The sequence below is a fragment of the Amia ocellicauda genome, chromosome 15 (assembly GCF_036373705.1).
Source record: "Amia ocellicauda isolate fAmiCal2 chromosome 15, fAmiCal2.hap1, whole genome shotgun sequence".
Lineage (NCBI taxonomy): Eukaryota > Metazoa > Chordata > Actinopteri > Amiiformes > Amiidae > Amia > Amia ocellicauda.
The window spans coordinates 27444956-27471691 of NC_089864.1; the positions used below are offsets into that span (position 1 = coordinate 27444956).

The 26736-nt window shown below is 37.2% G+C and overlaps 2 protein-coding genes across 2 annotated transcripts in view; one reads left to right on the top strand and one right to left on the bottom strand.

Moving 5' to 3' along the window:
• The window catches only part of fam180a (family with sequence similarity 180 member A), a 47603-nt gene extending 22035 nt beyond the window's left edge, over positions 1–25568 (bottom strand). The window contains exon 1 of the mRNA XM_066724598.1: positions 25343–25568. Coding sequence (XP_066580695.1) covers positions 25343–25418 — 76 coding nt within the window. The 5' untranslated portion in view covers positions 25419–25568. The remainder of the gene's footprint in view (positions 1–25342) is intronic.
• On the top strand, positions 13143–23397 carry LOC136772054 (uncharacterized). Its single transcript, XM_066724748.1, is given in 6 exon segments — positions 13143–13364; positions 13367–13385; positions 13388–13443; positions 16003–16196; positions 18930–18988; positions 23219–23397. Coding segments are annotated over 6 exon segments (729 nt in total).
• Positions 25569–26736: the final 1168 nt, after the last annotated feature.

Genomic DNA, 26736 nt, shown 5'->3' on the forward strand with positions numbered 1-26736 from the left:
GGTTATTGCCCATTGCCTGACTGAGACCCTGATTATGACTTTTGACCTACCCTTCCCCATAATGACTACGAGATTCCTAATCCTCTACACCTGCGACAGAGCATTGTGATTGGGAAACCAAGTAGTGGCCTGAGTAGTTAGGGCTGCACTGACAGTCTTAGCTAGCACCCTAACCTGGGCTAGGTGTTATTTTCATTACACAGCCTTTGCCAAGGTTTTCCTTCGCAATTGCAACCTGCAGCTTCGACTTCAGTGTCCGATACCCTGTACTTGTGTCACACTACACATAGCCTCCCTGGTGCTGCCTGTATTAAATCCAAGTCTTTACCCAACAATCTCTCCACCAAATTGCTCCTGCATACCTCCAGTCTCTGGTCCTTATTTCCCCTCATACCTTTTGAGAGGTGAACCACCTGGGCTCACATTTTCTACTCTTTCTACTGACAATGGTGGAAGCTGCCTATGACTGTTTTATCCTTTCTTGTTTAGGCTACTTCTGCAGACCATTCTATTCTCACAAGCCTTTATTTTCATGGACTGTAATATGCTGATACAATTTTATAGTGATTTTTTTACCCTTGTCATTTTGGTGCTTTTTAAACCAAGTATGTCACCGTGGAATGTGATAATAATAATAATATACTAGATATACCTCACAGCAATGCCTACCTTTGTGATTTTATCACAGTCAGCCTAGTATGAATACCAATATATCACTGCAGGATTAAGGCTACCATTTATAGTTAAACAAAGACAGAAATGTGTAACACCATAAGAGGGCACTGTATACTGACTAATACAAAATTGTTACTATTTAAAAATGTTTCTTCCTTTTTCAAGATGCGGCTGAAATATAGCAGAGCAAAACTCTATTCCTCAAACTCTATGTTTTTTGTTGACCGAGATCAATATTAATGAGATTAACTAATTGGCTAATTGAATATTGCTGTTTGTTTACTTGTACATGCCTTTAGAAAGATATGATTTATAGCTGTATATATGTTAAGGTGTGGGTATATTGATATTTGGTTTCTCAGGCTGAATCAACAAACTCATCACATGTAATAGGGTGATTGAATAGGAACTGATACAATGGCGTTAAGTACTCCTATGAATTATCAATGTCTCATGTACACTTTATGTTAAAATACAGAAATGTAGTCATGCATAACTGAAATATTGCCTTAACCTAATATCCCACTGCAGAAGCAAACAAAAGCAAGCAACATTGCACACAACTCTGATCAGCTATGCAAACAATTGCTTTTGTAAACAGGAAGGATAGACTAGTTTAGGCTTACAGTCTGATACTTTTTAATATACGGCAGTAGGCTCAGTGAACTAAGGACAGAAATGAAAACAGCATACCATAAAAGACAAAATAGGAAGATTAAATGGTGTTGGTTATATCCATATTTCTGTCATATTTTGTAATTAATAACTGTCTCATAAAACTATTTTGGATTAATTCATGCCTTTGAGGTGTACTGCCAGATATGTGGTTCTGGTTATTGAGCTTGAAAACAAAAACAAGCTAAATTAATGTGTTTTCTTTGTTGAAAGCCATGGGCATTACTCATATAAAAATGGTAACCATATACTAACTAAGCCAAGTGCAACATCAACCTGAATAGTTATGCAAGGTACATTTAAACAAAATGTACTCTAACAAACATTGTGTTCCCTTGTAAAAATCTGGAAAGTATAACACTTAAATATTGAAATATGTATTCTTAGTGTAAACATGGTCAAATATCTCTCTATCCATCTGTAATAACATTCTTGGAAGTGCTGTTTTTGAACCAAATACACTGTAAATACACATGTCAGGAGTTAAATTATTTGGATGTATTTTCCATTTCTGAATTGATACAAATTCACTTCCCTAAATTACACAATTAAATTCGACTATGTACCATTTCATGCTTTATATGCAAAAGGAATTGTCAGATTTTTCCTCATTAATTATCTCAAAGACCTCACCTCAGCTTTTTCATGTAAAATGTTTAAATCCCATCAGAAATGGATTGCTCATTATAACTATTAATTTGGAACAAGAAGGTGCACATTTCATGTATTTCTTTATGACAACATTATATTCTATTATGCTGCCTACAAGTTTATACTGTGTCTCAGGAAAAAGTGCAAAAGCCTTACATCGTTAACATGGAAGTGTCTTTTTTCATTTATTGCAGGAAAAGTGTCACACTTGGGTAATGATTTATTTGAATGCAGCTCTGTGTTGTCTTAACATTGTCATAATGCTATGACAAACGTTATGAGTGTGTTATGAATAATTATGCACCTGTTATGACGCATGGAGAAGTTGTCATGCGTTATGAATGTTGTTATGACATATTATGTAGGCTTTATAGATGCATTATGTAGGCTACACAGAGCTGCAGTCAAATCAAGTGTTACCCACACTTGTTCATTCCTACCTATAGGACTGCTTCATGAGAAAAATGCAGGGATCCTGTAGGAATGTCAAACTCAAGACCACAATGTCTTCTGGTTTTGGTCCTAGTCAGTTACTGAATTGGATTCACTGCATACATTTCAATGTTCTATGCAGTCAACAGAATGTTTAAAAGCATGGTAACTTGAATCAATAATATCTTGTAAGCAATTGCCTGTAAAAGACATTGAAAAAATAATTAAAATGTCCAATTAATTACTTTAAATGACCAATTTCTTTATTGAAAACTTGACACAAAAAAGCAGAAAACAGCCCTCCAGGAAATGAATTTGAGACCCCTGCTCTACAGAATATCCTCATTAATCGAAAATGGCTTATGCTTTCCCAATATAAATAACAATATCGAATGCATTCTGATAGTTGAAAAAAGGCAGTCTCCACAGAGATTAATTAAAACATCCCTGAAAGCTACTGACCCAAATCTTTCTTGAGCAGACAGAAACTTAAATGCAACAATGTGATAGATACTGCCTAACCTTCATGAGGTGGCCTGATTATGGTTCATCAACTAAACTGCCTGTAAGAAAAAAGTACAGTTCACTGAACAGGCTTTCATTGCACTGTCAAGATTTTCTTGTTTGTTTCTAAAGTGAAAAGACAGTTTTTAGTTTGCTCTCCTAAGCCACTCAACCTAATATCAATTCTACCTCGACAAAGGTTTCCCCCTTTCATGTGCAAATGTGTCAAGAAATAGAAAATCAGATGGGATAAAGTACTGAGCTGGACAGTTTTCACAGATTGTAAATTAAATTCTTCCAAGTGTGATGTGTTTTTGCTTATTGAGCATACCCCTTTTCTTTCAGTGTGTAAACACCTAGTGATATAATCCATTTCACCAATGCAACTAGATATCTGATTAAAAAAAACTGAACGTTAAACATCACACATTTCCTAAAGCATGATCAAAACCTTTAAACAAACAACAGCTTTTGTTTTTTAACTTAAGATAAAAATCAATCAATTCATTAATTATTAATATTATTTCTGTCCACTTTTGATTAAAAAAACAATCTGCAGTTTGAAAAAAGGACCTCTATAAATACGATGTTCTGTGAATTTATGTCAAAGCTGCCAATAGGCCCACATGCCCCTTGATGATCTGTGGCTGTAGCAGGCCAGGGTGTTGAAGGGAGGCAGTTGTACGTCGATACCAACATTTCTCAGTGGTGTATGACATGATGACTCCACTTTTCATACCAAAACAGGAACATGTCAGCCAGACTCACAAGTTTGCATTTGCCGCGTGAACTGCGCACAGCTCAGCTACGTTGCTCTTCACTTTATTTACTTAATGTGTATTATTTGAACTTACTGACTCCACTTATGATGGCTCTTAAGGAATAAATTAGCTCTTTGGGTGGTACCCTAGTAATGATGGACCATCCTTATTAAAATGTCCCTACATTAATATCATATAGAGCAGTGGTTCTCAAACTGTGGTACAAGCATTTCGACAGAAATTTGAAATGTAACTACTTACAGCACTGGATCCTAGCAATTACAGCATAATGGTAACTCAGGTGGCCCACAAACATAAATATGTCACCCAGTCATGTGGCTGGTTGTACTGAAACACTTAGCTGTCAGTTTTCAGCAAGTTGTGGATGATAAATCTACAGCAAGTTGTAATTCAATTGTGTCTTTGGTAATTGTTTCTTTAATGAATAATTTTGTCTGCTTTCTGCCGGCAACCACATAGAGGAAGATTTCTAAAAATAAAATATTAAAAAAGCACTAGAAATTACATGTTAACATGTTACATGTTACTAAGAAATTATCAGGCCCCTGCAACATATACCAGGTAACCAAAAGTAGCCCACAGCACTAGGGGAGTAGTTACAAAAGGGTATAGCGGACAAAGTGATAGACATCCTTTGTGACATTTAATTTAAGTGTTTACATACACATGCTGTAAGGTACATATATACGTTGCTTATTAAATATGGTGTTTATGGTTATTTCTATAAAAAGTTGGGCATCAGGCCCTTGGTCAGGAACCGTAACCTCTTATTATAACATTGTTTCTATGGGAAAATCAGATTCAACTTCAACATCATTTGTACTTACAGTAGCTTTTTCCAGGATGTAACACACTGTAATGCCTGTCGTTTCTTGACAATGTAAATCCACAAGCCACCACTTCTACTGTTGTACAAACAGCCCCAGACAAAAGGCCTTCATACTCAATGCACAGATCAATGATCCTATTCTAATTTCACTGATCATTGTATGTATTTGTTTTCTCTATAGTACGTTTGCCCTGATGACTGGGGAGATGCTGAAGCCCTCTCAGCAGGAGAGAGCGACCATGAGACAGATGGCTCAGCTGTTCTCTAGAGCCGCGCTTCCCTCACTGCAGCATTACATGGTAGCCTGGTGAAAAATGCCATCTGTGACACAGCTGCACTACCCTCAGCACCAGCTGGCCAAAAGTAGAATAACCACCCATGTCCTCTGAGACGCCCCCAAGCTGCCCCTAACAACCCTCCATCGACCTCTCAGTCCTAACAGGATTCAGCAGCTGCCGACCCACCACTACTCCTCTCCCGCCAAACTCTGACCCACTGGCAGCTCTGGACAATTCACATTGCCTATGCCTTGCAGTTCTGTCTGCGCACCCCTGTATTCAGGGGTGTGGTAGCCAATGTAGTGAAGGATCCTGTTAAATGCTTGCTGCTGTCCAAATGTGTCAAGAAGTAGAAAATGTGGTGTGCTTCTTCATCATCCTGCTGAAGAGTCTATCTGCAGTTTTGACATAAAGCCTAAGACATTGCTCACATATGTGGCACATTCTCATTCAGAAAACCAGTACAACCTAATGTTTTTGTTTCTTGGGTAATTACTTATCTACACCCCCACAATGGACTTAGTTAACAGACCACTCAAAGTAAAAGCAGTCTAGTACAAAAAAAGACTGTATTCAGTTCAGTCAAATTTAATACATGTTTTCTTACTATACAAGTTGAAAGAAATGGAAAACCCTTGTTTTGACAGCTAATACCATAATTAAGTTCACAATTTTAGCAGAAGCCGATTATCTTGATTTCATAATATTTGACTACCTAAGAATTTTCCTTGGGTTTCCTGTGTGCTTGCATTTATGCAGAGAGTGTATGCTATTGAGTAGAATACTGACTGTCTTTCATAGCTGATGGAGAAACACTAACTGCAGGCAGTTTAGCTGGACCATGGTTTTGAGAAAGGTGTTTCTCCAGCAGCTTGTGGGATATCAGACAGATATCTGGTGTGAGGATATGAATGCAAACTGACAACTTAAGAGTGACTACATGGGACACATAGCTTAAATGTAGAGACATTTGTCTGGAAGTAAAAAATCACAGGGATGTTAGTTATGCCAGTATGTGAGATGAGCTGTAATGCTACATTTTACTGTAGCTACCAGAGCATTCCAGAACAAAAGTATAATAACATACCAGTGTTGAATTGACAGAAACTTTGTGGGAGTTTTGTGCCAGTGCTGCAGAAACACACTTACAGTGTTGGGGTCATTACTGATGAAAAGTAATATATTAGTTGTTATTCGTTTCTTTAGTTAAAAATTACAATATTAGTTTTACATATTAGTTTATTTAAAATGTACTGTGTTATATTACTTCGTATATTACCCGCTACATTCTGTAATTTTGCCCTGAGAAACAATGTGACTAATCTCCATGGTAACCTGTTTTTTAAATGTACGGCAAACAAATAAAGTGTAAGGCCATGGGTTACCTTAGTCTTGGGTCTGCAACATAGACAACTGCGAGTGAAACAGGCTGGGCGATATTATCTTAATTAATAGTTTTATTAATCAGCGACTTCATTACAAAGGCTCAGCAATAATATAAAACAAAGTAATCTGCCAGTAGTATGGTCTAAGCTGTGTTACAATGAAAACAGTAAATACAAATAAAGCACACTAGAGATCGTTACACACTCAACGACATCTCCTGCACGAAATGCAATGCTACAGAGGCTATTGGTACAGCATAAATCAACACTGTAAAATCAGACTAAATATTGCAATTTGCTATTTTCATTATAACAGTTCACAAAACTAACAGCACTTAATCAGTAACTTTAATTGAGATGACCTTTCAATATGAACGCAGAAATTAAAAGAGTGGCATCGCCCATATCAGATGAAAACAAGTTTGTGAATCCCGCCTTACTTTTATAAATGAAGAATCCCATTGGATGCATAAAAAATGACTGACAAGTGTCTTCTACAGGTGACTGACAAGCATTTCCTGAAAAGTGATTGCCTGCATTATTTATTTTTTACAGTTACTCCAATGACCAATCCCAGCGCTTCAAATCCTGTGTGGGCATAGCTTCCCCAGAGAAGGAATGAGTTTCATAATAATGCATCACATAATAATATAATGAAGTGTAAAAACACTAATTTATGTTTTCTGGAAAGTAACTGTAATATTATTACTAAAATTAAAACTCTAATGCATTATATTAACTTGTTATTAAGAGTAATATTATTATAGTAGCGCATTATGTTACGAAAAACTCTGAACACTCACACAGTCCGGCTCTGCTCATATACACCTAATAAAGGCAATGTTTGCAAAGTGTTTATGCATTTCATTTAGAGAATCACACAATTTAAAACATGCCTTTTACTTTACACTTCCCATGACAATGAGTGTCTTCTGACTGGCTTCGTCATTACAGTGGATTGCATAAGTATTCACCCCCAAGGACTTTTTGACATTTTGTAGTATTGCAACTTACACTCACCTAAAGGATTATTAGGAACACCTGTTCAATTTCTCATTAATGCAATTTTCTAATCAACCAATCACATGGCAGTTGCTTCAATGCATTTAGGGGTGTGGTCCTGGTCAAGACAATCTCCTGAACTCCAAACTGAATGTCTGAATGGGAAAGAAAGGTGATTTAAGCAATTTTGAGCGTGGCATGGTTGTTGGTGCCAGACGGGCCGGTCTGAGTATTTCACAATCTGCTCAGTTACTGGGATTTTCACGCACAACCATTTCTAGGGTTTACAAAGAATGGTGTGAAAAGGGAAAAACATCCAGTATGCGGCAGTCCTGTGGGCGAAAATGCCTTGTTGATGCTAGAGGTCAGAGGAGAATGGGCCGACTGATTCAAGCTGATAGAAGAGCAACTTTGACTGAAATAACCACTCGTTACAACCGAGGTATGCAGCAAAGCATTTGTGAAGCCACAACACGTACAACCTTGAGGCGGATGGGCTACAACAGCAGAAGACCCCACCGGGTACCACTCATCTCCAATACAAATAGGAAAAAGAGGCTACAATTGCACAAGCTCACCAAAATTGGACAGTTGAAGACTGGAAAAATGTTGCCTGGTCTGATGAGTCTCGATTTCTGTTGAGACATTCAGATGGTAGAGTCAGAATTTGGCGTAAACAGAATGAGAACATGGATCCATCATGCCTTGTTACCACTGTGCAGGCTGGTGGTGGTGGTGTAATGGTGTAGGGGATGTTTTCTTGGCACACTTTAGGCCCCTTAGTGCCAACTGGGCATCGTTTAAATGCCACGGCCTACCTGAGCATTGTTTCTGACCATGTCTATCCCTTTATGACCACCATGTACCCATCCTCTGATGGCTACTTCCAGCAGGATAATGCACCATGTCACAAAGGTCGAATCATTTCAAATTGGTTTCTTGAACATGACAATGAGTTCACTGTACTAAACTGGCCCCCACAGTCACCAGATCTCAACCCAATAGAGCATCTTTGGGATGTGGTGGAACAGGAGCTTCGTGCCCTGGATGTGCATCCCACAAATCTCCATCAACTGCAAGATGCTATCCTATCAATATGGGCCAACATTTCTAAAGAATGCTTTCAGCACCTTGTTGAATCAATGCCACGTAGAATTAAGGCAGTTCTGAAGGCGAAAGGGGGTCAAACACAATATTAGTATGGTGTTCCTAATAATCCTTTAGGTGAGTGTATATGGAACTGAAATGATTTTCTGTCTTCGATCTACACAAAGTATTACATAATGTTGATGTTGGAAAAAAAATGAAATAAGGAAAAGTCTTGATTGCCTAAGTATTCACCCCCTTTGCTCTGACACATTTAAGTACGATCTGTTACAGCCAATTGCCTTCAGAAGTCACATCATTAGTTGAATTGAGTCCATCTTTGTGCAATGAAAGAGTCACATGATCTCAGATTAAATACACCTGTTTCTGGAAGGCACCAAAGTATATCCAAGCAATCACCACACCATGAAGACCAAGAAGCTATTGAGAGAGTCTGAGAGGATGTTCTGGAAAAGCACCAGTCAGGGTTAGGCTATAACAAATGTCCCAGACTTTGAACTTTGAACAGGTGAGTGTTTTGTTACTTAAAGCATGTCCTTCTAAATCAAACGTAGAGACAGAATAAGCCTAAAAATAAGCAATTGGAATTTAGAATTACATTTTGGGAGTAGACAACCACAATTCTGGTTTCTTACTTCAATCCAATAAAGTATACATACCTGGTTCCTAACACACCATAGTGTTCACTTCACATTCTGCAGCCGCTTCTTGGCTTTGCCATACTTAAAAAGAGTGGAGCCAAATCTCAATATAATTAACTACTCATACCAATTCAATTGGGGTTGTAAACTACTGAATTGTTTTTAGGGAAAATGGTGAACAAAATCTGAAACTATAAGCTACATGAAATGCATTTCTGAGCCTGGCTGCTTTCTGCCACACAGCAATAAATATTTTTTTTGGGGAACCATGAGCAAATTTACATTACCAATAGCTGACTTTTAAACAGGAAATACATAACTGAGAAAAAAAGATGGAAATCAGGTTCTGAAGCTTAAGCTATAATTCAAATGCAGACTACTGGATGCTGATGTAACCATTTATTATTTGTATTTTCTTTGAGTGTACTGACTGAAGGAATAATGCAATTTGTTAAACCTGCCCCAGGTGTTTTCATATTGCTGCAGGGATTTTTTTTCTGGCAGAATCTAGATTTTTTTTTTTTCTGTGTCGCGGGAATAGGCTTCTGTAAAATATTTTTTTCCTCTGAAAGAAGTGTCTTCCCCTTCTTTAAATCATAAATAAAAAACATCCCTGCAAATTGTATCATGCAAAATGCATTTGATTCCTTAAAAATATAAATGTTTTCAAATTAAACCTTCATTGAGGGTTTCACAAATATTAAAATGAATGATTTAATTCACTTTTACCAAAACAAATAAACAGTCCCATCTGCAAATATCACAAACATTTCTGTTGTAGTTGGTTAAGTAATCAACCTATTGAATTCTGTTTACACATTCTAGCATTTTTTTGTCGTTAGTTTTATTTAGAATAGACTCCATATCTTTAATGGATATTATCCTGCTGTTTCTGCTAACTTAGTACCATTTCAAATAAAATCCTTTATTTGTAGCCAAACGAAAAAAGATAAAGAAATAATCACATCCACAATTACAAAACAAAGGAAATATAAGAAAATCAACTTGCAAAAAACATGCTCATGCAAATGTGCTGTTTCCATGGGAATGTGTCTGCAGCTAAGGCATTTCTATACTTTTTATGGGGGGGGGGGGGGAGTTCTGAGTAATAATCTTTACTTCGGCTAATGCAAGGGTGCATATTAAATGCAAGCCCAGGTCCATCTCCTTGTGGTTGGGGGGCTTATATACTTATTGGGCCACCATTTAGACACTTACAAACATAGTACATTTTTCTGCATTATTAACTCTTAACACTCACCCCCATTTTCGCCTGGTTGAACTTCTTAGATGTGAACATGTTTAATATGGACATTATAAGGAATACAGGTATGTGACACCTATCAAATCAAACTAGACAACCTGTACTATAATATTATGCATAGTTGATCATGATTTGACAACTTGGTAGTACTGTAATATATATATATATATATATATATATATATATATATAATTTATTTTTTTTAAACACAAGTTTGACAATTGTTCTCCATTAAAGTCTAAGGGAAATAATTTTTTGAAAAAGATGTAGTTGAAATACCATTAATATTGAAATTTTGAGAAGTTGTTGGGTGAAAACACCAAAAGAAATGAAGGAATAATGTGCTTATGTGGAAACGTTTAGAGAAAAAGAGGGCCATTTCTCCTTCATAAGGGCCACAAAAGCATACAAACTACAGAATCAGTTTATGCATTGTTGATAATGATTAGACACTATATTGCAACACTACCACATTTTTTCCTAGATACATAACAGTATAATTATGAATTATGACATTTTAGGATTTTACAAAAAAAAAAAATGTCAATGTAAACTAAAGTAAAGTACTAGTCAATATACAAACTTTTAAAACCAACTGGGTGCAAATGTATTTATTATAGTTTATTTTGTATGTATTAAAATAGCAGTACATGTTTCCCCTACTTTGCAAGTCAATATCTCCACACAGCAACATCTGATCTTAACAATCTTGGTATCAAGTCTCTAGTTTCCAGTGATACAAAAGCAATGTTTCTGGCTATAATAAAGCCAGCATTATTAATTGATATATCAGGCTGAAAACAATGGGGCTGAGTGTAAAGATTTAATATAGGCATATAGGTAATTCCATAACAAATGTAAACACAGGGTGACTCACTAAGTACTGAGTATTCTATTAGATGTATTTAGGCAGTTCTACAATCCATGTTCTACAGGTGGACATCATTTGGGATGGAGTTTTTTTAATCACTTCTCTTCTACTTTTTCTGAGCTGCCTTCCTTTTTTCCTTTAAACTTAAAATACTTTTCCATTCATTTATTTTATCTAATATAATGCAAATTCAGATTTAATGCGGTAAAGCAAAAATGGATTTGAAAGTCAAAACACAGTATTTGACTGTAACAAGTATTTATTTTTTCACAAGTGTATGACATGCTATCCAGTGTCAATGTAGTTACACCACACAACCATAATCTATACATTGTAAATTCTATTATACTGATAATTTAATATAAGTAACATTTACATTTGAAAATTTTAGATGTTCAGATTGGTCCTTTCTTTAACAGTTCATTGCAACCACAAACTGCATTCTCACCAGTCTACTTTGTAAGGCAGACAATTATACTCCAGTTACTTTGAAAGTTTTATTTGAATATTCATATTCAGGAAAATGTGTATGTGTGTAAAACCATTGTGAGCTTATACAAAACTAGATTATACTCCTAAAAATAAAGTAAGGCATAACAAAAAACACCAACTCACCAATTTAATATATACAAAAAACAAACTGTACATTAGACTAATCAAATCCACTAAATGATTAATAAAAATATATATAATTTCAATTGTTATATGCTTAATTTATTAACAGTAACAGTCAACAGCTGAACAATTAACATTATAATGGACCTCTCTTCTAAATCCTTCATATTTAATTTAATTTCCTAAACCGATAGTGTTAACATTTTGCAAAACTGGCTTAGACAAAACAGTTAAAACGTTATTTGCAAACAACCTTATTATTTGTATTATTTCTTCAATCATATCCAGAGGTGACATGCTGTTTATATTTTGAATAATTTTACAGATAATCGTGTAAACCCAATTTCTGAATTGTGCATGTGGAAAAATAATGGAATAAATACATAGGAAGCTGACTAAAATGATCCTAACCAAAAGATGCAACTCATAGTTAATTGTGTTCTGAAACTGACAGGTAGATAGGGCCATTTAAATGAGTGGAAGAGAGTTTGTCTCACCTTACAGTGAGTAGTAGAGCAGAACAGAGTGGAATATGGAGAGCTGCATTAATTCTATAAAACTTTAGCAAGAAAATCACCACTGCCCACTCTAAATGATTTGATCTAGTAACTAATTTGAAGGAAGTTGTTGACCAAACACCTTCAGATTTGAGTTGCTTAAGCTCCTTCTAATTGCAAATCATTGCTACTATAATTGTAACTCAGTATAACTATCCATTGGACCACATATACATATGAAATTATCTCATCAAAAATAAATGTTACAAGAAAAAAAAATGTTATTGAATTGTAATCAATCATTAGAATAATGTACTGGTAATGGTATAATTACAAGTCATCTTGTCATCTGATATAGAAATACGGGCTGATGCTTGGTGTCTCTTCATAGAGTGTAATTCAATGCTTCACTGCGATGTCATACTTCAGCGACATTTGACAATTCCTGTTACTCTAGTTGTTTTTGGCCTTCTCTGTATAGCAAAATGCACATTGGCACTTCTTCTTTCTTAGCTTATAGAATAGCATAGTATCCATCTATACACACACACACACACACACACACACACACACACACACACACACACACACAGACACACACACACACACACACCAGAAATGCACTCTGAAAGCAGTTCTGTTGAAGAACATTTAGTCAATAGTGCAGTAGCTAGGGTAGCAGTAACAGCAGTGAAGAGAAGCAGAGGCCTAGTGTGGAAGATTATTGATTTAGGTTAGCTGACCTATCCACTAGATGATGAAATTACACCATACCAGTACTTCTAAACAATTTTCAGACATCTTTATTCACATAACAGGGTAAACAAACATTTATTTTATGCAGAGTGGAACACAATACACACTTTCATCTGGAGTTGTATCCTCTGGGATGTACTGGTATAATGCATGTTGCTATAGCTCAATTGCAGATGTAATGCCTCATAACCACTTTGATAAGCTTGGAAATGCTGTTCATCTCAATGATAACAGCAACATGTTCCCATAACAGCACCCAGAATATGACCCACTTTTCAAAGTGCATCACTTTCTTACACTGGTTCAGGCTGTTGAGACATTTCCTGTTGAGGAGCATCACTCAATTGATGAAATGATCATCCCATTCAAAGGCAAGACTACTCTGAAGCAGTAAATAAAAACAATAAACCTCACAAATGGGGAACAATGTGTTTGGTCATGCAGGAGCTAGCAGAGTGGTATATGACTTTGAAGTGTATGTAGGTATGGTTAAGATGAAAGATAAGGCATCCCTCAGCATTGCCCTGAGGCTTGTAGAATGCCCTCCAACTGACCAGAATGTGAAGATCTACATGTACTATTGGTTTGCATCTTATAGTCTTGTCACCACCCTTAAGGAAATGGGATTCTGGTCTGTATCCACAGTCAGATCAAACCATGCCCCTAGATGCAAGCTAGTGGATGACAAAACGAAACAGAATCTTTGTGGGTTAAACTTTTGAATAAAAGATCTGGAGGATTAGCGGTAGGAGTGTGTTACAGACCACCCAACTCAGATATTCAGAAAGATGTTGCATTATCAGGACTGCATGTAGCAAGGATGTGGCTGTTATAATGGGGGACTTCAATTTTCCAAACATAGACTGGGAAAGCCCAGTTGGGACTACAGAAGCAGAAATAGAAATGGTTGAGATGGTAAATTACTGGTTTCTAACTCAATTTGTCAGGGAACCAACCAGGGACAGTGCATGCATTGACTTGATCTTTTCAAATAACCAAGATAGAGTCAGTTAGAGAACCAATGGCAAACTGTGAGCACAATATGGTTAGCTTTGAGGCATTCTTTAAAAAACAAGGACCAAGTCTAAAACAAAGGTCTACAATTTTAGAAAAGCAAACCTTGAAGGTATGAGGCGGCACTTAGAAGAGGTAGACTGGAGCACAATGGATACAGAGTCAGTTGAAAATGGATGGTTATATTTTAAGAATATACTACTTGAGGCTCAGGAGAAATTTGTACCAAAACTTGAGGACCATAAAACATTCGCCAAAATGGTTTAATAGAGGTATGCAAAAATACATAAAGAGAAAGAAAATGTTGTATAGCGCATACAAAAGGGATAGAGATTAAACTAAATACAAAGAGTTGAATTGCAAATACGTCTTAAGAAAGGGATCAGGAAAGCAAAGAGGGAAATAGAAAGAAGCATAGCTCTTGGAGCTAAAACTAATGCAAAGAGATTTTTTCAATACTACAACAGCAAGAGGTCAATAAAGGAGGAAGTGAAACAGCTAAAGGGCAACAATGGAAGTATCTTGGAAAACGAACAAGATGTGGCAAAAGTTCTAAATGAGTATTTCATATAGGTTTTAAAAAAAGTAAAAACGGATAACATGCCACAGGGTTTGACTGGACCGATTGTTAACCTAATAGAGGTTAGGATAAATGAGGAGGAGGTATTAAAGGGACTTAAGAATTAAAAACAAACAAATCACCTGGGCCAGATGGTATTATTTATAGGCCGCTAAATCAAATATTCCAAAAGACACTTAGAACAGGGGATGTCATACCAATCCACAAGAAAGGGGACAAAACTGAGCCAGGAAATTATAGACCAATCAGTCTCACCTGCATCACCTGTAAAATGTTGGAAAAAATGATTAGATAGAAAATTTAGGAGCATACTAAACCATATTCTTGGAGATAGTCAACATGGGTTTAGACGAGGCAGATCATGCAGATCAAGTAGATGGATTATGAACTGGTTGATGTATAGGAAACGGAGGGTGTTGATTAGAGGAGTTGCTTCTAACTGGAGTGAGGTTGTTAGTGGAGTTCCACAGGGATCAGTACTAGGGCCTTTGATGTTTCTAATCTATATTAATGATTTTGACTCTGGGATAGTTAGCAAACTTGTCAGATTTGCAGATGATACTAAAATAGGTGGCTCAGCAGATACAATCTGGGCATGTTATTCAAAGGGACTTAGATTCAGTTGTGGGCTGACACCTGGCAAATGAAATTCAATGTGGACAAGTGCAAGGTATTACATGCAGGTAACAAAAATGTCCACTATAATTACACTATGGGAAGAATAGAACTAGATGAAGTAACGCATGAGAAAGACCTAGGAGTCTACATGGGCTCCTCACTTTCCCCATCCAAACAATGTGGGGAAGCAATAAAAAAGGCAAACAGAATGTTAGGGTATATTGTCAAAAGTGTAAAACAATGGAAGTAATGTTCAGACTGTACAATGCACTAGTTAGACCTCATCTGGAATACTGTGTACAGTTCTGGGCTCCACACTTCAAGAAATATATCGCTGCTCTAGAGGCAGTTCAGAGGAGAGCAACCAGACTTATTCCAGGTTTGAAGGGAATGTCCTACTCGGAGAGACTGAGGGAACTGAACCTTTTCACCCTGGAACAGAGGAGACTACATGGGGACTTGATTCAAGTATTCAAAATCATGAAAGGCATCGACCACATCAAACCAGAGGAGCTTTTCCAGATCAGCAGGGACACACAGACCCGAGGACACAAATGAAAATTGGGCTTAAAGGCATTCAAAACAGAAAACAGGAGGCACTTCTTCACACAGAGAGTTGTTACAATCTGAACAAACTCCCCAGCAATGTGGTTAAAACTGAACATTTGGGAACATTTAAAAATAGACTGGATAGGATCCTTGGATCACTTAGTTATTAATGGACACCAAACGAGCACAATGGGTTGAATGGCCTTCTCTCATTTGTAAACTTTCTTATGTTCTTAATTATCTTTCAAGACATGATCTCATCCTTCACATTCATCAGTTGAGAATGTTAGACATTGCTAAAAAGCAGTATGTCCAGGTTTCACAACCAGCAGCTGTGAAGATATACAATAAGGACATGGAAGGTGTTGACCAGCATGAAATGCTTATAGAGCTCTACAGGATTAACTTCAGGTCACAGAGATTGTATATGCGCATCTTCTTTCAGGTTGTTGATATGTGTGTCGTCAATACGTAGCTTCTGTACTGATTTCATTGTGAGCAGGTGGGGGTTAATCACAAGCAGCTACTTAATTTCCAATCTGAAGTAGCACATATGGATTACTTGAAGCTGACAAGTCTCTGAAACACAAAAGGAGGGCAACCTTCCAAAGAGTCCATTGAAGGTTCTCAGAGACCACTGGCCCCAACATGTGGGGGAAAAGCAGATAATTAAACTCCATATAAAAGCTTAGTCCCCCATACGATTTGAAAAGTGTGTATTGGCTTTGAGTCTCACAGAGGAGAAAAATTGCTTTAAAAGTTTTCACACTAAATAAAACCACAATATAACTTCACTGATGATTTCTTGGCTACAAAAAACAAAGTTAATGGTTCATGTATTAAATATAAGTATATGATTTTGTATAATAAATGTAGATACATATTTTATATGGTTATATATATATATATATATATATATATATATATATATAAAACGAGATAGATAGATCAACAGTCGGTCTTAAAAGCATTCACCCCCCTTGGACTTTTCCACATTTCATGAAATCAGAATTTATTTAATCAGTTTTTTTTTAACACAGAAAATGTCCATAATGTCAAAGTGAAAAATATAATCTGCAAATTCTTCTTGTTATAAGTAATCACCCTCATTGCTATGACACACCTGATTGAACTGTGGTGAAACCAATTGTCTTTAGAAGTCTCGTAATTAGTTGGAGTGGAGTCCACCCAAGGTCTGGGAGGTCCCACAGTTGGTTAGTACAATTCCTAACAAAAACTACATAATGAAGATGAATGAACATTCAAATCAAATCCGTAATAATGTTCTTCAAAAGCACCAATCAGGGGTAGGATATAAGAACATTTCCAAGGCATTGAATATCCCCTGGAGCACAGTAAAGTCCATTATTAAGATATGGAGAGAATATAACTGTGAATCTGCCTAGATCAGGCCATCCTCAAAAACTGAGTATCCGGGCGAGAAGGGCACTAGTCAGGGAGGCCACTAAGAGGCCTATCGTGACTCTATAGGAGTTACAGTCTTCCATGGCTGAGCTGAGAGACACTGTGCATACTGCAACAATAGCCCAGGTGCTTCACAAAAGTGGCCTTTATATGAAGAGGGGCAAAACGAAAGCCATTTTTGAAAAAAACTAGCATCAAATCTCAACTAGAAGGCATGTGGGAGACTCTGAGACCAAGTGGAGATTCTATGGTCTGATGAGACCAAAATAGTGCTTTTTGGCCTCAACATTAAGCGGTATGTTTGGCGCAAGCCTAACACCGCACATCATCCTGATAACACCATCCCTACCGTGAAGCATGGTAGCGGCAGCATCATGCTATGGGGATGCTTGCAAAGAAGAATGGGCAAACATTGCCATGTCCAGATGTGCAAAGCTGGTAGAGACTTAGCCACATAGACACATGGCTGTAATTGCTGCCAAAATTGCCTTTACCAAATATTGACTTATGCATTCAATTATTTTCTGTTTTGTATTTGTAATTAATTTTGAAAAAAATGCAGATTATATTTTTCACTTTGACATTTTCTGTGATGATCAGTGCCAACAACTCCTGATTATATCCATTCTGATGGCATGTTGTAACACAATAAAATGTGGAAAAGTCCAAGGGTGGTGAATACTTTTGAGAGCCACTGTAACTAATTCAGACACCTCCACTTTACACACCACATGAGCTCAAACCCAGGGGAAGACTGGGACCAAAAATCGGCCCGCAAAGTTCTGTTTCTCCAGCCCACATTTATGGCAAAACCAACATACCAAAATATAAAAATATTAGGTGTGATTTAGGTATGGCAAAGACTAAGTTACCATACCAAGGTTTCATGTTCTAGAAATCACAAATAATAGGCTATCTGTATTGGAACACATAGATTATTTTTTGTCTCCATAAATCTGTCTGCCACACTTTCTGGTTAATGATTACAACATTGTATCAGTGTGTTAACGATACATAGCAATGTCTAACAGGCAGCTTTGATTGCAGCTGCTCATCAATGTACTATGACTACTACTACTGTACAGCCAACACGGAAGCAGCGCAACTCTAAAACAAATGCTTGGGATTTATAAGACCATAGTAAAACAATAAAATTACAAGCAACTGAAATGCCAAATTTGAAATATTTATGATATTTGAAATAAATTGTATGAATGATTTATTTTTCTTCAATGTAGAAGGGAAAGGGAAAAGTGTTAATTGATCAAATCTTGATTTTTGTCAGGTATTTCTTGATTTAAAAATACCTATACTAAGGAAAAAAAACATTGCCCATCCCCTGAACAGATGTATTTAATTGTACCAAAACCAGATTGAAACAGGAGGAGGAGGGATATTTTATTTACACTCCATCACCAAACTAGTAGTATTGAAAAATACTGAAAACTATATCCCACACCTGCATGCAGTTAATTGTCATCTGGATTTTAAATGATTCCTGAAAGACCTGAGGTCTTGTCAAATTTAAATACAATAAATGACATATCAGCTCTGCATAAATATTCAAATGTATATGAATATGTATATATATTTCCTTGAATGGAATATATAAAATGTTGTTGTATAGTTCTGTCTGTCTGTCTCTCTCCCGCTGCACACCCACTTTTCTGGTTCCATGTGTAAAACACGTGGAACAACTCTTCCCTCCCCCTGCACAGCGACTTTTCTCTTTGTCTGGTTCCACATGCAAAACACGTCGAACCACTCTCTCCCCCACAGTCCTTTGCACATCCCAGAATGCTTTGCGGAGGAAACGGCGATGTCACCCCCGATGCTTGGTAACTCTACACTCCAAAGAAGGAATAGGAAGTAGAGAAGTGAGGGCTGAGCCAATCCACATGCACATCTGGGACACTGCCCTCTGCTGATTGGACATTATTCACCTTTTGTTTACTACTGTATAAAATGTAAAACCCGGAAGAGATCTGTAAGAAAGCTGTTTGAACACGAGTTCACTCTGTTTTTTTCCGGGCCGGCCTGATTAAAAGACTTCTTTACCATTTGCAACACAACTCCTGCGCTGCCGTTTTCATCAATTTAAGAGGGTTTCTTCAATTCCATAACCTCAGACTTTGCCTTAAAATATTTCAGCAGTGACAGACGTTGAAAAATATTATAGGGCTTACCTCTGGTTTAGTTTTAAAAATCAGCTAACTAAAAACACTGTATTCAAACAAAGGAAACAAAGGTGAGAATTTAAAGGAAAAACCTGAATTAAATGAGTGGAGCAACATAATGAATGCAGATGCCTCCAAAGAGGTGTACTGTATGATACAATTAAGCAATTAACATCCTATCATGCTCTATGGCATGTATAAAAATGCTGAGCGGGCCCAGTTGACCTCAATTTTGGATCAAGATGGCAAGAAGAAAGGATCTAAGTGACTTTAAAAGTGGGGTCATTATTGTGGCAGGAATGACAGGAGTTTCAGTCACAAAGACGCTCAACTGGCTAGTGTTCTCGACAAGTGGGCGAGTGCATGTGTGGCGACACCAAGAGAACGGTACAAGCCAGACTACTTGACCCCTACAGTGAGTGGTACCGGAGGCTCTGTTATGCTGTGGGGGGCTTTTTCCTGGCATGGTTTGGGTCCACTTATCCCCTTAGAGGGAAGGGTCACTACAAATAATTACAAAGTTATTCTGAGTGATCACCTTTATGCAAGGGCGAAACATTTCTATCCTGATGGGAGTGGTCTCTTCCAGGATGACAATGCCCCATTGACAGGGCATGAGGGGTCACTGAATGGTTGGATGAGTATGAAAATTATGTGAATCATATGCTATGGCCTTCGCAGTCACCAGATCTCAACCCAATTGAACACCTATGGGAGATTTTGGACCAATGTATTAGACTGCGCTCTCCACCACCATCATCAAAACACCAAATGAGGGAATATCTTTTGAAAGAATGGTGTTCCATCCCTCCAGTAGAGTTCCAGAGACTCATAGAATCTATGCCAAGAGCATTGAAGCTGTTCTGGTGGCTCATGGTGGCCCAACACCTTACTGAGACACTCTATGTTGTTTTTTTCATTAATTTGTCACCCATCCATATATGTTTGTTTGTCCTACATAGACATCAGGTTTTCAGTGTCCTTGGTGAATAAATAAATATCCATCCATATTCAAAAATATAACACTAACCCTCTCTTAAATCTGCACTGATAAGCATGCATCTCTTGATCATGCTCCCAATGTGAAAAAGGTTTCGATGACTGAGCAAGTTCATGTGCAATCATATAGCTAGCATTAACTGCCACCTCACTTACTTGATGATGATTTCTCGAGTTCGGCAACTTTGTCACTGTGCATCTTCACAGAGTATTTGTTGTATTTCATTGCATGATTTGATTCATAATGCCTCCAAACATTGTACTCTTTGGGGACAGCTATTTGCTGTGTGCAGATCAAGAATGTTGACTTTCCATTAACCTCCACAAAGAAATATTAATTACTCCACTTTTCTTGGACAAATCTATACTCCTTATCAACCTTCCTTTTCTTTGATAACATAACTAGGTTATACTAATTATACCACACTCCAAAACATAAAATAATAATAAAAAAACTAAAATCTGTGATTGTGCAAGTGGCTATAATTAGCTTGCTAGCTTGTGCAAATTTTATCAAAATCCGAATACAGGGGTGTCAAAGTTAAGTTAATGGGAGCTAGTGTTATGTATCACCGATGACAATGAAAATGTACAAAATAAAATATCCTTCACAGTTCTCTTTCTCCCAATGTATATACATACAGTAGCCTCCAAATGAATTCATAGCATTGATGAAGGGTAAATTAAAAGGAGGCTACATTGGAGCTACAGTGGGGGAAAAAATATTTGATCCCTTGTTGATTTTGTACGTTTGCCCACTGACAAAGAAATGATCAGTCTATAATTTTAATGGTAGGTGTATTTTAGCAGTGAGAGACAGAATAACAACAACAAAATCCAGAAAAATGCATTTAAAAAAACTTATAAATTGATTTGCATGTTAATGAGGGAAATAAGTATTTGACCCCTTCGACTTAGTACTTGGTGGCAAAACCCTTGTTGGCAATCACAGAGGTCAGATGTTTCTTGTAGTTGGCCACCAGGTTTGCACACATCTCAGGAGGGATTTTGTCCCACTCCTCTTTGCAGATCCTCTCCAAGTCATTAAGGTTTCGAGGCTGACGTTTGGCAACTCGAACCTTCAGCTCCCTCCACAGATTTTCTATGGGATTAAGGTCTGGAGACTGGCTAGGCCACTCCAGGACCTTAATGTGCTTCTTCTTGAGCCACTCCTTTGTTGCCTTGGCTGTGTGTTTTGGGTCATTGTCATGCTGGAATACCCATCCACGACCCATTTTCAATGCCCTGGCTGAGGGAAGGAGGTTCTCACCCATGATTTGACGGTACATGGCCCCGTCCATCGTCCCTTTGATGCGGTGCAGTTGTCCTGTCCCCTTAGCAGAAAAACACCCCCAAAGCATAATGTTTCCACCTCCATGTTTGACGGTGGGGATGGTGTTCTTGGGGTCATTCCTCCTCCTCCAAACACGGCGAGTTGAGTTGATGCCAAAGAGCTTGATTTTGGTCTCATCTGACACCACTTTCACCTAGTTCTCCTCTGAATCATTCAGATGTTCATTGGCAAACTTCAGACGGGTCTGTACATGTGCTTTCTTGAGCAGGGGGGCCTTGTGGGCGCTGCAGGACTTCAGTCCTTCACGGCGTAGTGTGTTACCAATTGTTTTCTTGGTGACTATGGTCCCAGCTGCCTTGAGATCATTAACAAGATCCTCCCGTGTAGTTCTGGGCTGATTCCTCACCGTTCTCATGATCATTGAAACTCCACGAGGTGAGATCTTGCATGGAGCCCCAGACCGAGGGAGACTGACAGTTATTTTGTGTTTCTTCCATTTGCAAATAATTGCACGAACTGTTGTCACCTTCTCACCAAGCTGCTTGGCGATGGTCTTGTAGCACATTCCAGCCTTGTGTAGGTCTACAATCTTGTCCCTGACATCCTTGGACAGCTCTTTGGTCTTGGCCATGGTGGAGAGTTTGGAATCTGATTGATTGATTGCTTCTGTGGACAGGTGTCTTTTATACAGGTAACGAGCTGAGATTAGGAGCACTCCCTTTAAGAGACACCTGGGAGCCAGAAATCTTGCTGATTGATAGGGGATCAAATACTTATTTCCCTCATTAACATGCAAATCAATTTATAACTTTTTTGAAATGCGTTTTTCTGGATTTTTTTGCTGTTATTCTGTCTCTCACTGTTAAAATACACCTACCATTAAAATTATAGACTGATAATTTCTTTGTCAGTGGGCAAACGTACAAAATCAGCAGGGGATCAAATACTTTTTTCCCTCACTGTATATTGTATTATATTATGTATTTTAGCATGTTATGTTTTAAAAAAAATATTTTATATAATGCAATTCCTGAAACTTATCACAATATATATATATATATAAAATATTATAGGTTAAAGGGGAACTCCAACAAAAATCCATATTTTCTCAGGTTATTCTATAAGTAGAAACACATTCTGTGGAGTGAGTTTTTCATGTCCAGCTCATTCTACCTACCAGAAATCATAGATCGGAAAATATGACATGACATCACGGGGGTGTTAACTCTGGAGCTACTTTCCTGGAAGTCAATAGGGGAAATCAGAAAAGTCACAAAAATCATTAAAAAATAACATGTTATGTATGTTCTGAATTTTCTGTCTCAGTTTTTTTCATCACCCAGAACTGTTGGTATTATATTACATGATTATTTTATTTGGGGGACTGCCATGTAGGCTACGCATGCGTGTTCTCCAAAGAGTCTCTGTTCTTGCTTAATGTTGCTTGTTTAACTCAGTTAAATAAGAAGAAAATAAATAAATAACCCACCTTTAATAACACTGGAGAGTTTGTTGAATTTGTTACACTCTGGTATACATTACACTGGCATCAAAAGTGGAGATTCAGTGAACACCCATGCTGGCGACATAATTGCCAGCCATTGGGCCGAGGCCGGAGGGAAGCAGGGAGACCGTGCACCGCTGCCAGAGGGCCGGACAGTGCCGATACTGGTCTGCCTATAGAGAGGGCCTCACTATTGCAGAAAGTGAATTGGGGATCCGACAGGGTGAGAGACCCCCACCCCTGCTGCTAAGGAGAGATGCTGTGCAGGAGTGACCGTGTGTGGAGAGGTTATTAGTTGTTTTGGCGTGGGTCTCAGCTGATCTCAGACAGTGTTTTCAAGGGCAATAAACATCCTGACATTGATTTAAACCGACATGTCTGTCCGTCTGTCACTAAAAAGAAGGGAGACACCCTGCTCATTACAATATCTACAAAATTATGTAGCCAGCATTACAATTACTACATATTTTAGTTTTCTTGAAATTACTATGAAGTTTTCAAATAATTAATAATGTCCCAAATAATTGTATTCATCCTCTCCATCACCCTTTTTTATTACAGCCCTAAAGTAAATACTGATCACTGTTGATAAGCTAATTCAAATGTATGTGAAAGAGAATTGTATCTGTCCTGTGAGATTCATTACCACTAAGGGCATTTGCAAACATGTAATTGTTTGTCAGATGGATGCAAATAATGATTAACAAATATTCAACAATTTTAAGAAGAAAACTTCAGTCATTGGAAATGCTTATTAAGTGCACTATCCCTAGAGTCCCATTATGACAATAACTATATTCTTCAAATTTCAGCTGCAAAATTTAAATTTCTGTTGTATATTTAATTCTTAAAAAGAAAAAGTAAAGTCTTGCAAAAACATGTATACTGCTTTTGTGTTGGTACATTCATGTGGGATCACTATACATGAAACAATGACCCACCTTTCATAAATGCAGGCAATGCATTAATCACAGTCTTCCATTAAAAACCCTCCACAGTAATATAATATAATGCCAGATGAACCTAGGATGTGAGCAAACATTTCCACAGAATGTCTTCACCATGTTTTAATCATACAAAGATAGTTCTTTGAACCTGTGGATCTGTATCAGAATATCTTCATCAATGTCCATGATATAAACCAGTTGCCTTCCTTCTGTCAACCTGCTGTCTACCACTAAAGGCCTGATCATAACAGTCATTCGTGTTCTGAGACAAAATGTAAGGTTTTAAAGACACTATGACCACAGGCAGCGAATCAAAAATCACGGAAAGACATCTTCTGCAGATTGTATTCTGTAAATGATAGTTTTCTGTCAGTAGGTATGTATTGATAGCACACATGTAGAACAGAAAAAAGCTAAAAGCCAGAGGCAAATGCTGCAGCATCTCTTATAAAAGTAATGATGGCCTGTAGAAATCACTGGAATTTACACTCCTTTGAAACACCAAACATACAGTATTTCATAATCATCTCTTTTTAATTGAATTGGTTCATTGTAATAGGATGACCTGTTTTCAATATTGAATTGTTTTTCCTAGAAAATGTGAGGTATTTAAATAGAATACAGACTGGACTGTTGCAATCTGCAGCAATAATTCTAATCATGTGGCCAATCCTTGATATATATATATATATATATATATATATATATATATATATGAACACAGTGTTATTTTATTTTGGTAGCAGATTAATAGGAATGTAATATCAAGAATATAATTGATGTGTGTTTCTCAAATAAAAATATTGTGAAAAAGTAAAGTGTTTTAATTTCCATTTAAATAATGATTTTAGTCATCCTATATTTGCATATATGTGCCTGATCTCTGAAATATGCCTCAAGCAGAATGACACAAATTTTAAGTCTACTTCCTTTTCACAGCCCATTGATTTTTGAAGGGGATAAGTAAAAACATGAACATATGGTGGTAATCTTGCTACATCAAAAGAATAATAAAAATGAGCCATTTTATTTATTTTCCTAAGATGTAGTGTTGTGGTCATACCAGTACACCATATGGAGAATGCGTTGGGTTGGTGAAAATTCTGGAAGAACATAGGAAGCCTTCTGTTGGATAGGTAAGTTGTTACATTTTGGAATTTATTTTCACAAATTATGCAATTCATATACTCTGCTTCTACAATTGTATGCAAAGCAAATGCATGAAGAAACAAATACAGCAAAATACAAATAGATAGAAATCATTGTCTTACCTTTATTCTTCCCATGGTTGGCAGATGTATAGATATTATAATAAACAAGAGCAACAATTACAACCTTCCACTGCATCTTAATGTCCAAGGAGAGTTACAAACAGACCACAGTGTCCACAATCAAGGCAGGGTTAAGAATAAACACCCCTTTGGGAAGAATAAAACCACAAACAATCTTCCTCTGCCGCTGACTTTTTCTTTTTGGGACTTAAGCTATACTGAATTCCTCTCATTCAGCCTTTGCAGTTCTTTTCATGCATCTGGAAGTTATCAGAGACTCAAGTGCATGAGTTCTTCTTGGCAGCCAATCTGCCAGCAGTCCAATCCCCTTCTTGTGCTGGGATTCTGCTACTTGGTTATTTAATTCTAATTATAATTTCCTAATTCCAAATTCCTATCATTCCCTAATTAAATATTTTCATTCTAACTCTGATTAAGTCGTAACACAATCATTCTGGTTGTCTAATATTTGTGTAGAATTTGTTTTGTGTTACAAGATAAACTTGAAAAACAAAAGAATGAAACATATTTAACCACTTCAAACCTAGATGTAAAAATCTAAAAAGTCTTTTCAAAATTATTTGAGCAGATGTAGCTTTTTATAAAAAATCTGACCTTATAAATGGCCTTATAATTATTATTATATGTTTTATTGTGTATTGATGTATTTATTAATTAGCAAACAACCTTATCAAGGGTTGACGTACAATTGTATATTGTTCATAAAGCTTTTGATAAGGTTCCACACAAAAGACTGATCATAAAATTGGAAGCTGTAGGTATTCAGGGTAATGTAAGTAGATGGATTATGAACTGGTTGATGTATAGGGAACAAAGGGTATCGATTAGAGGAGTTGCTTCTAACTGGAAGTATAGTCCAGTATAATTACACTATGGGAGGAATAGAACTAGATGAAGTAAAGCATGAGAAAGACCTAGGAGTCTATGTGATCTCCTCACTTTCCCCATCCAAACAATGTGGGGAAGCAATAAAAAAAGGCAAACAAAATGCTAGGGTATATTGTAAAAAATGTAGAATTTAAAACAAGGGAAGTAATGTTAACACTGTACAATGCACTAGTTAGACCTCATCTAGAATACTGTTTACAGTTCTGGGCTCCACACTTCAATAAGGATATCGCTGCTCTAGAGGCAGTTCAGAGGAGAGCGACCAGACTTATTCCAGGTTTGAAGGGAATGTCCTCCCTCAGAGACTGAGGGAACTGAACCTTTTCACCCTGGAACAGAGGAGACTATAGGGGGATTTGATTCAAGTATTCAAAATCATGAAGGGCATTGACCACATCAACCCAGAGGAGCTTTTCCAGATCAGCAGGGACACACGGACCCAGGGACACAAATGGAAATTGGGCTTCAGGCATTCAAGACAGAAA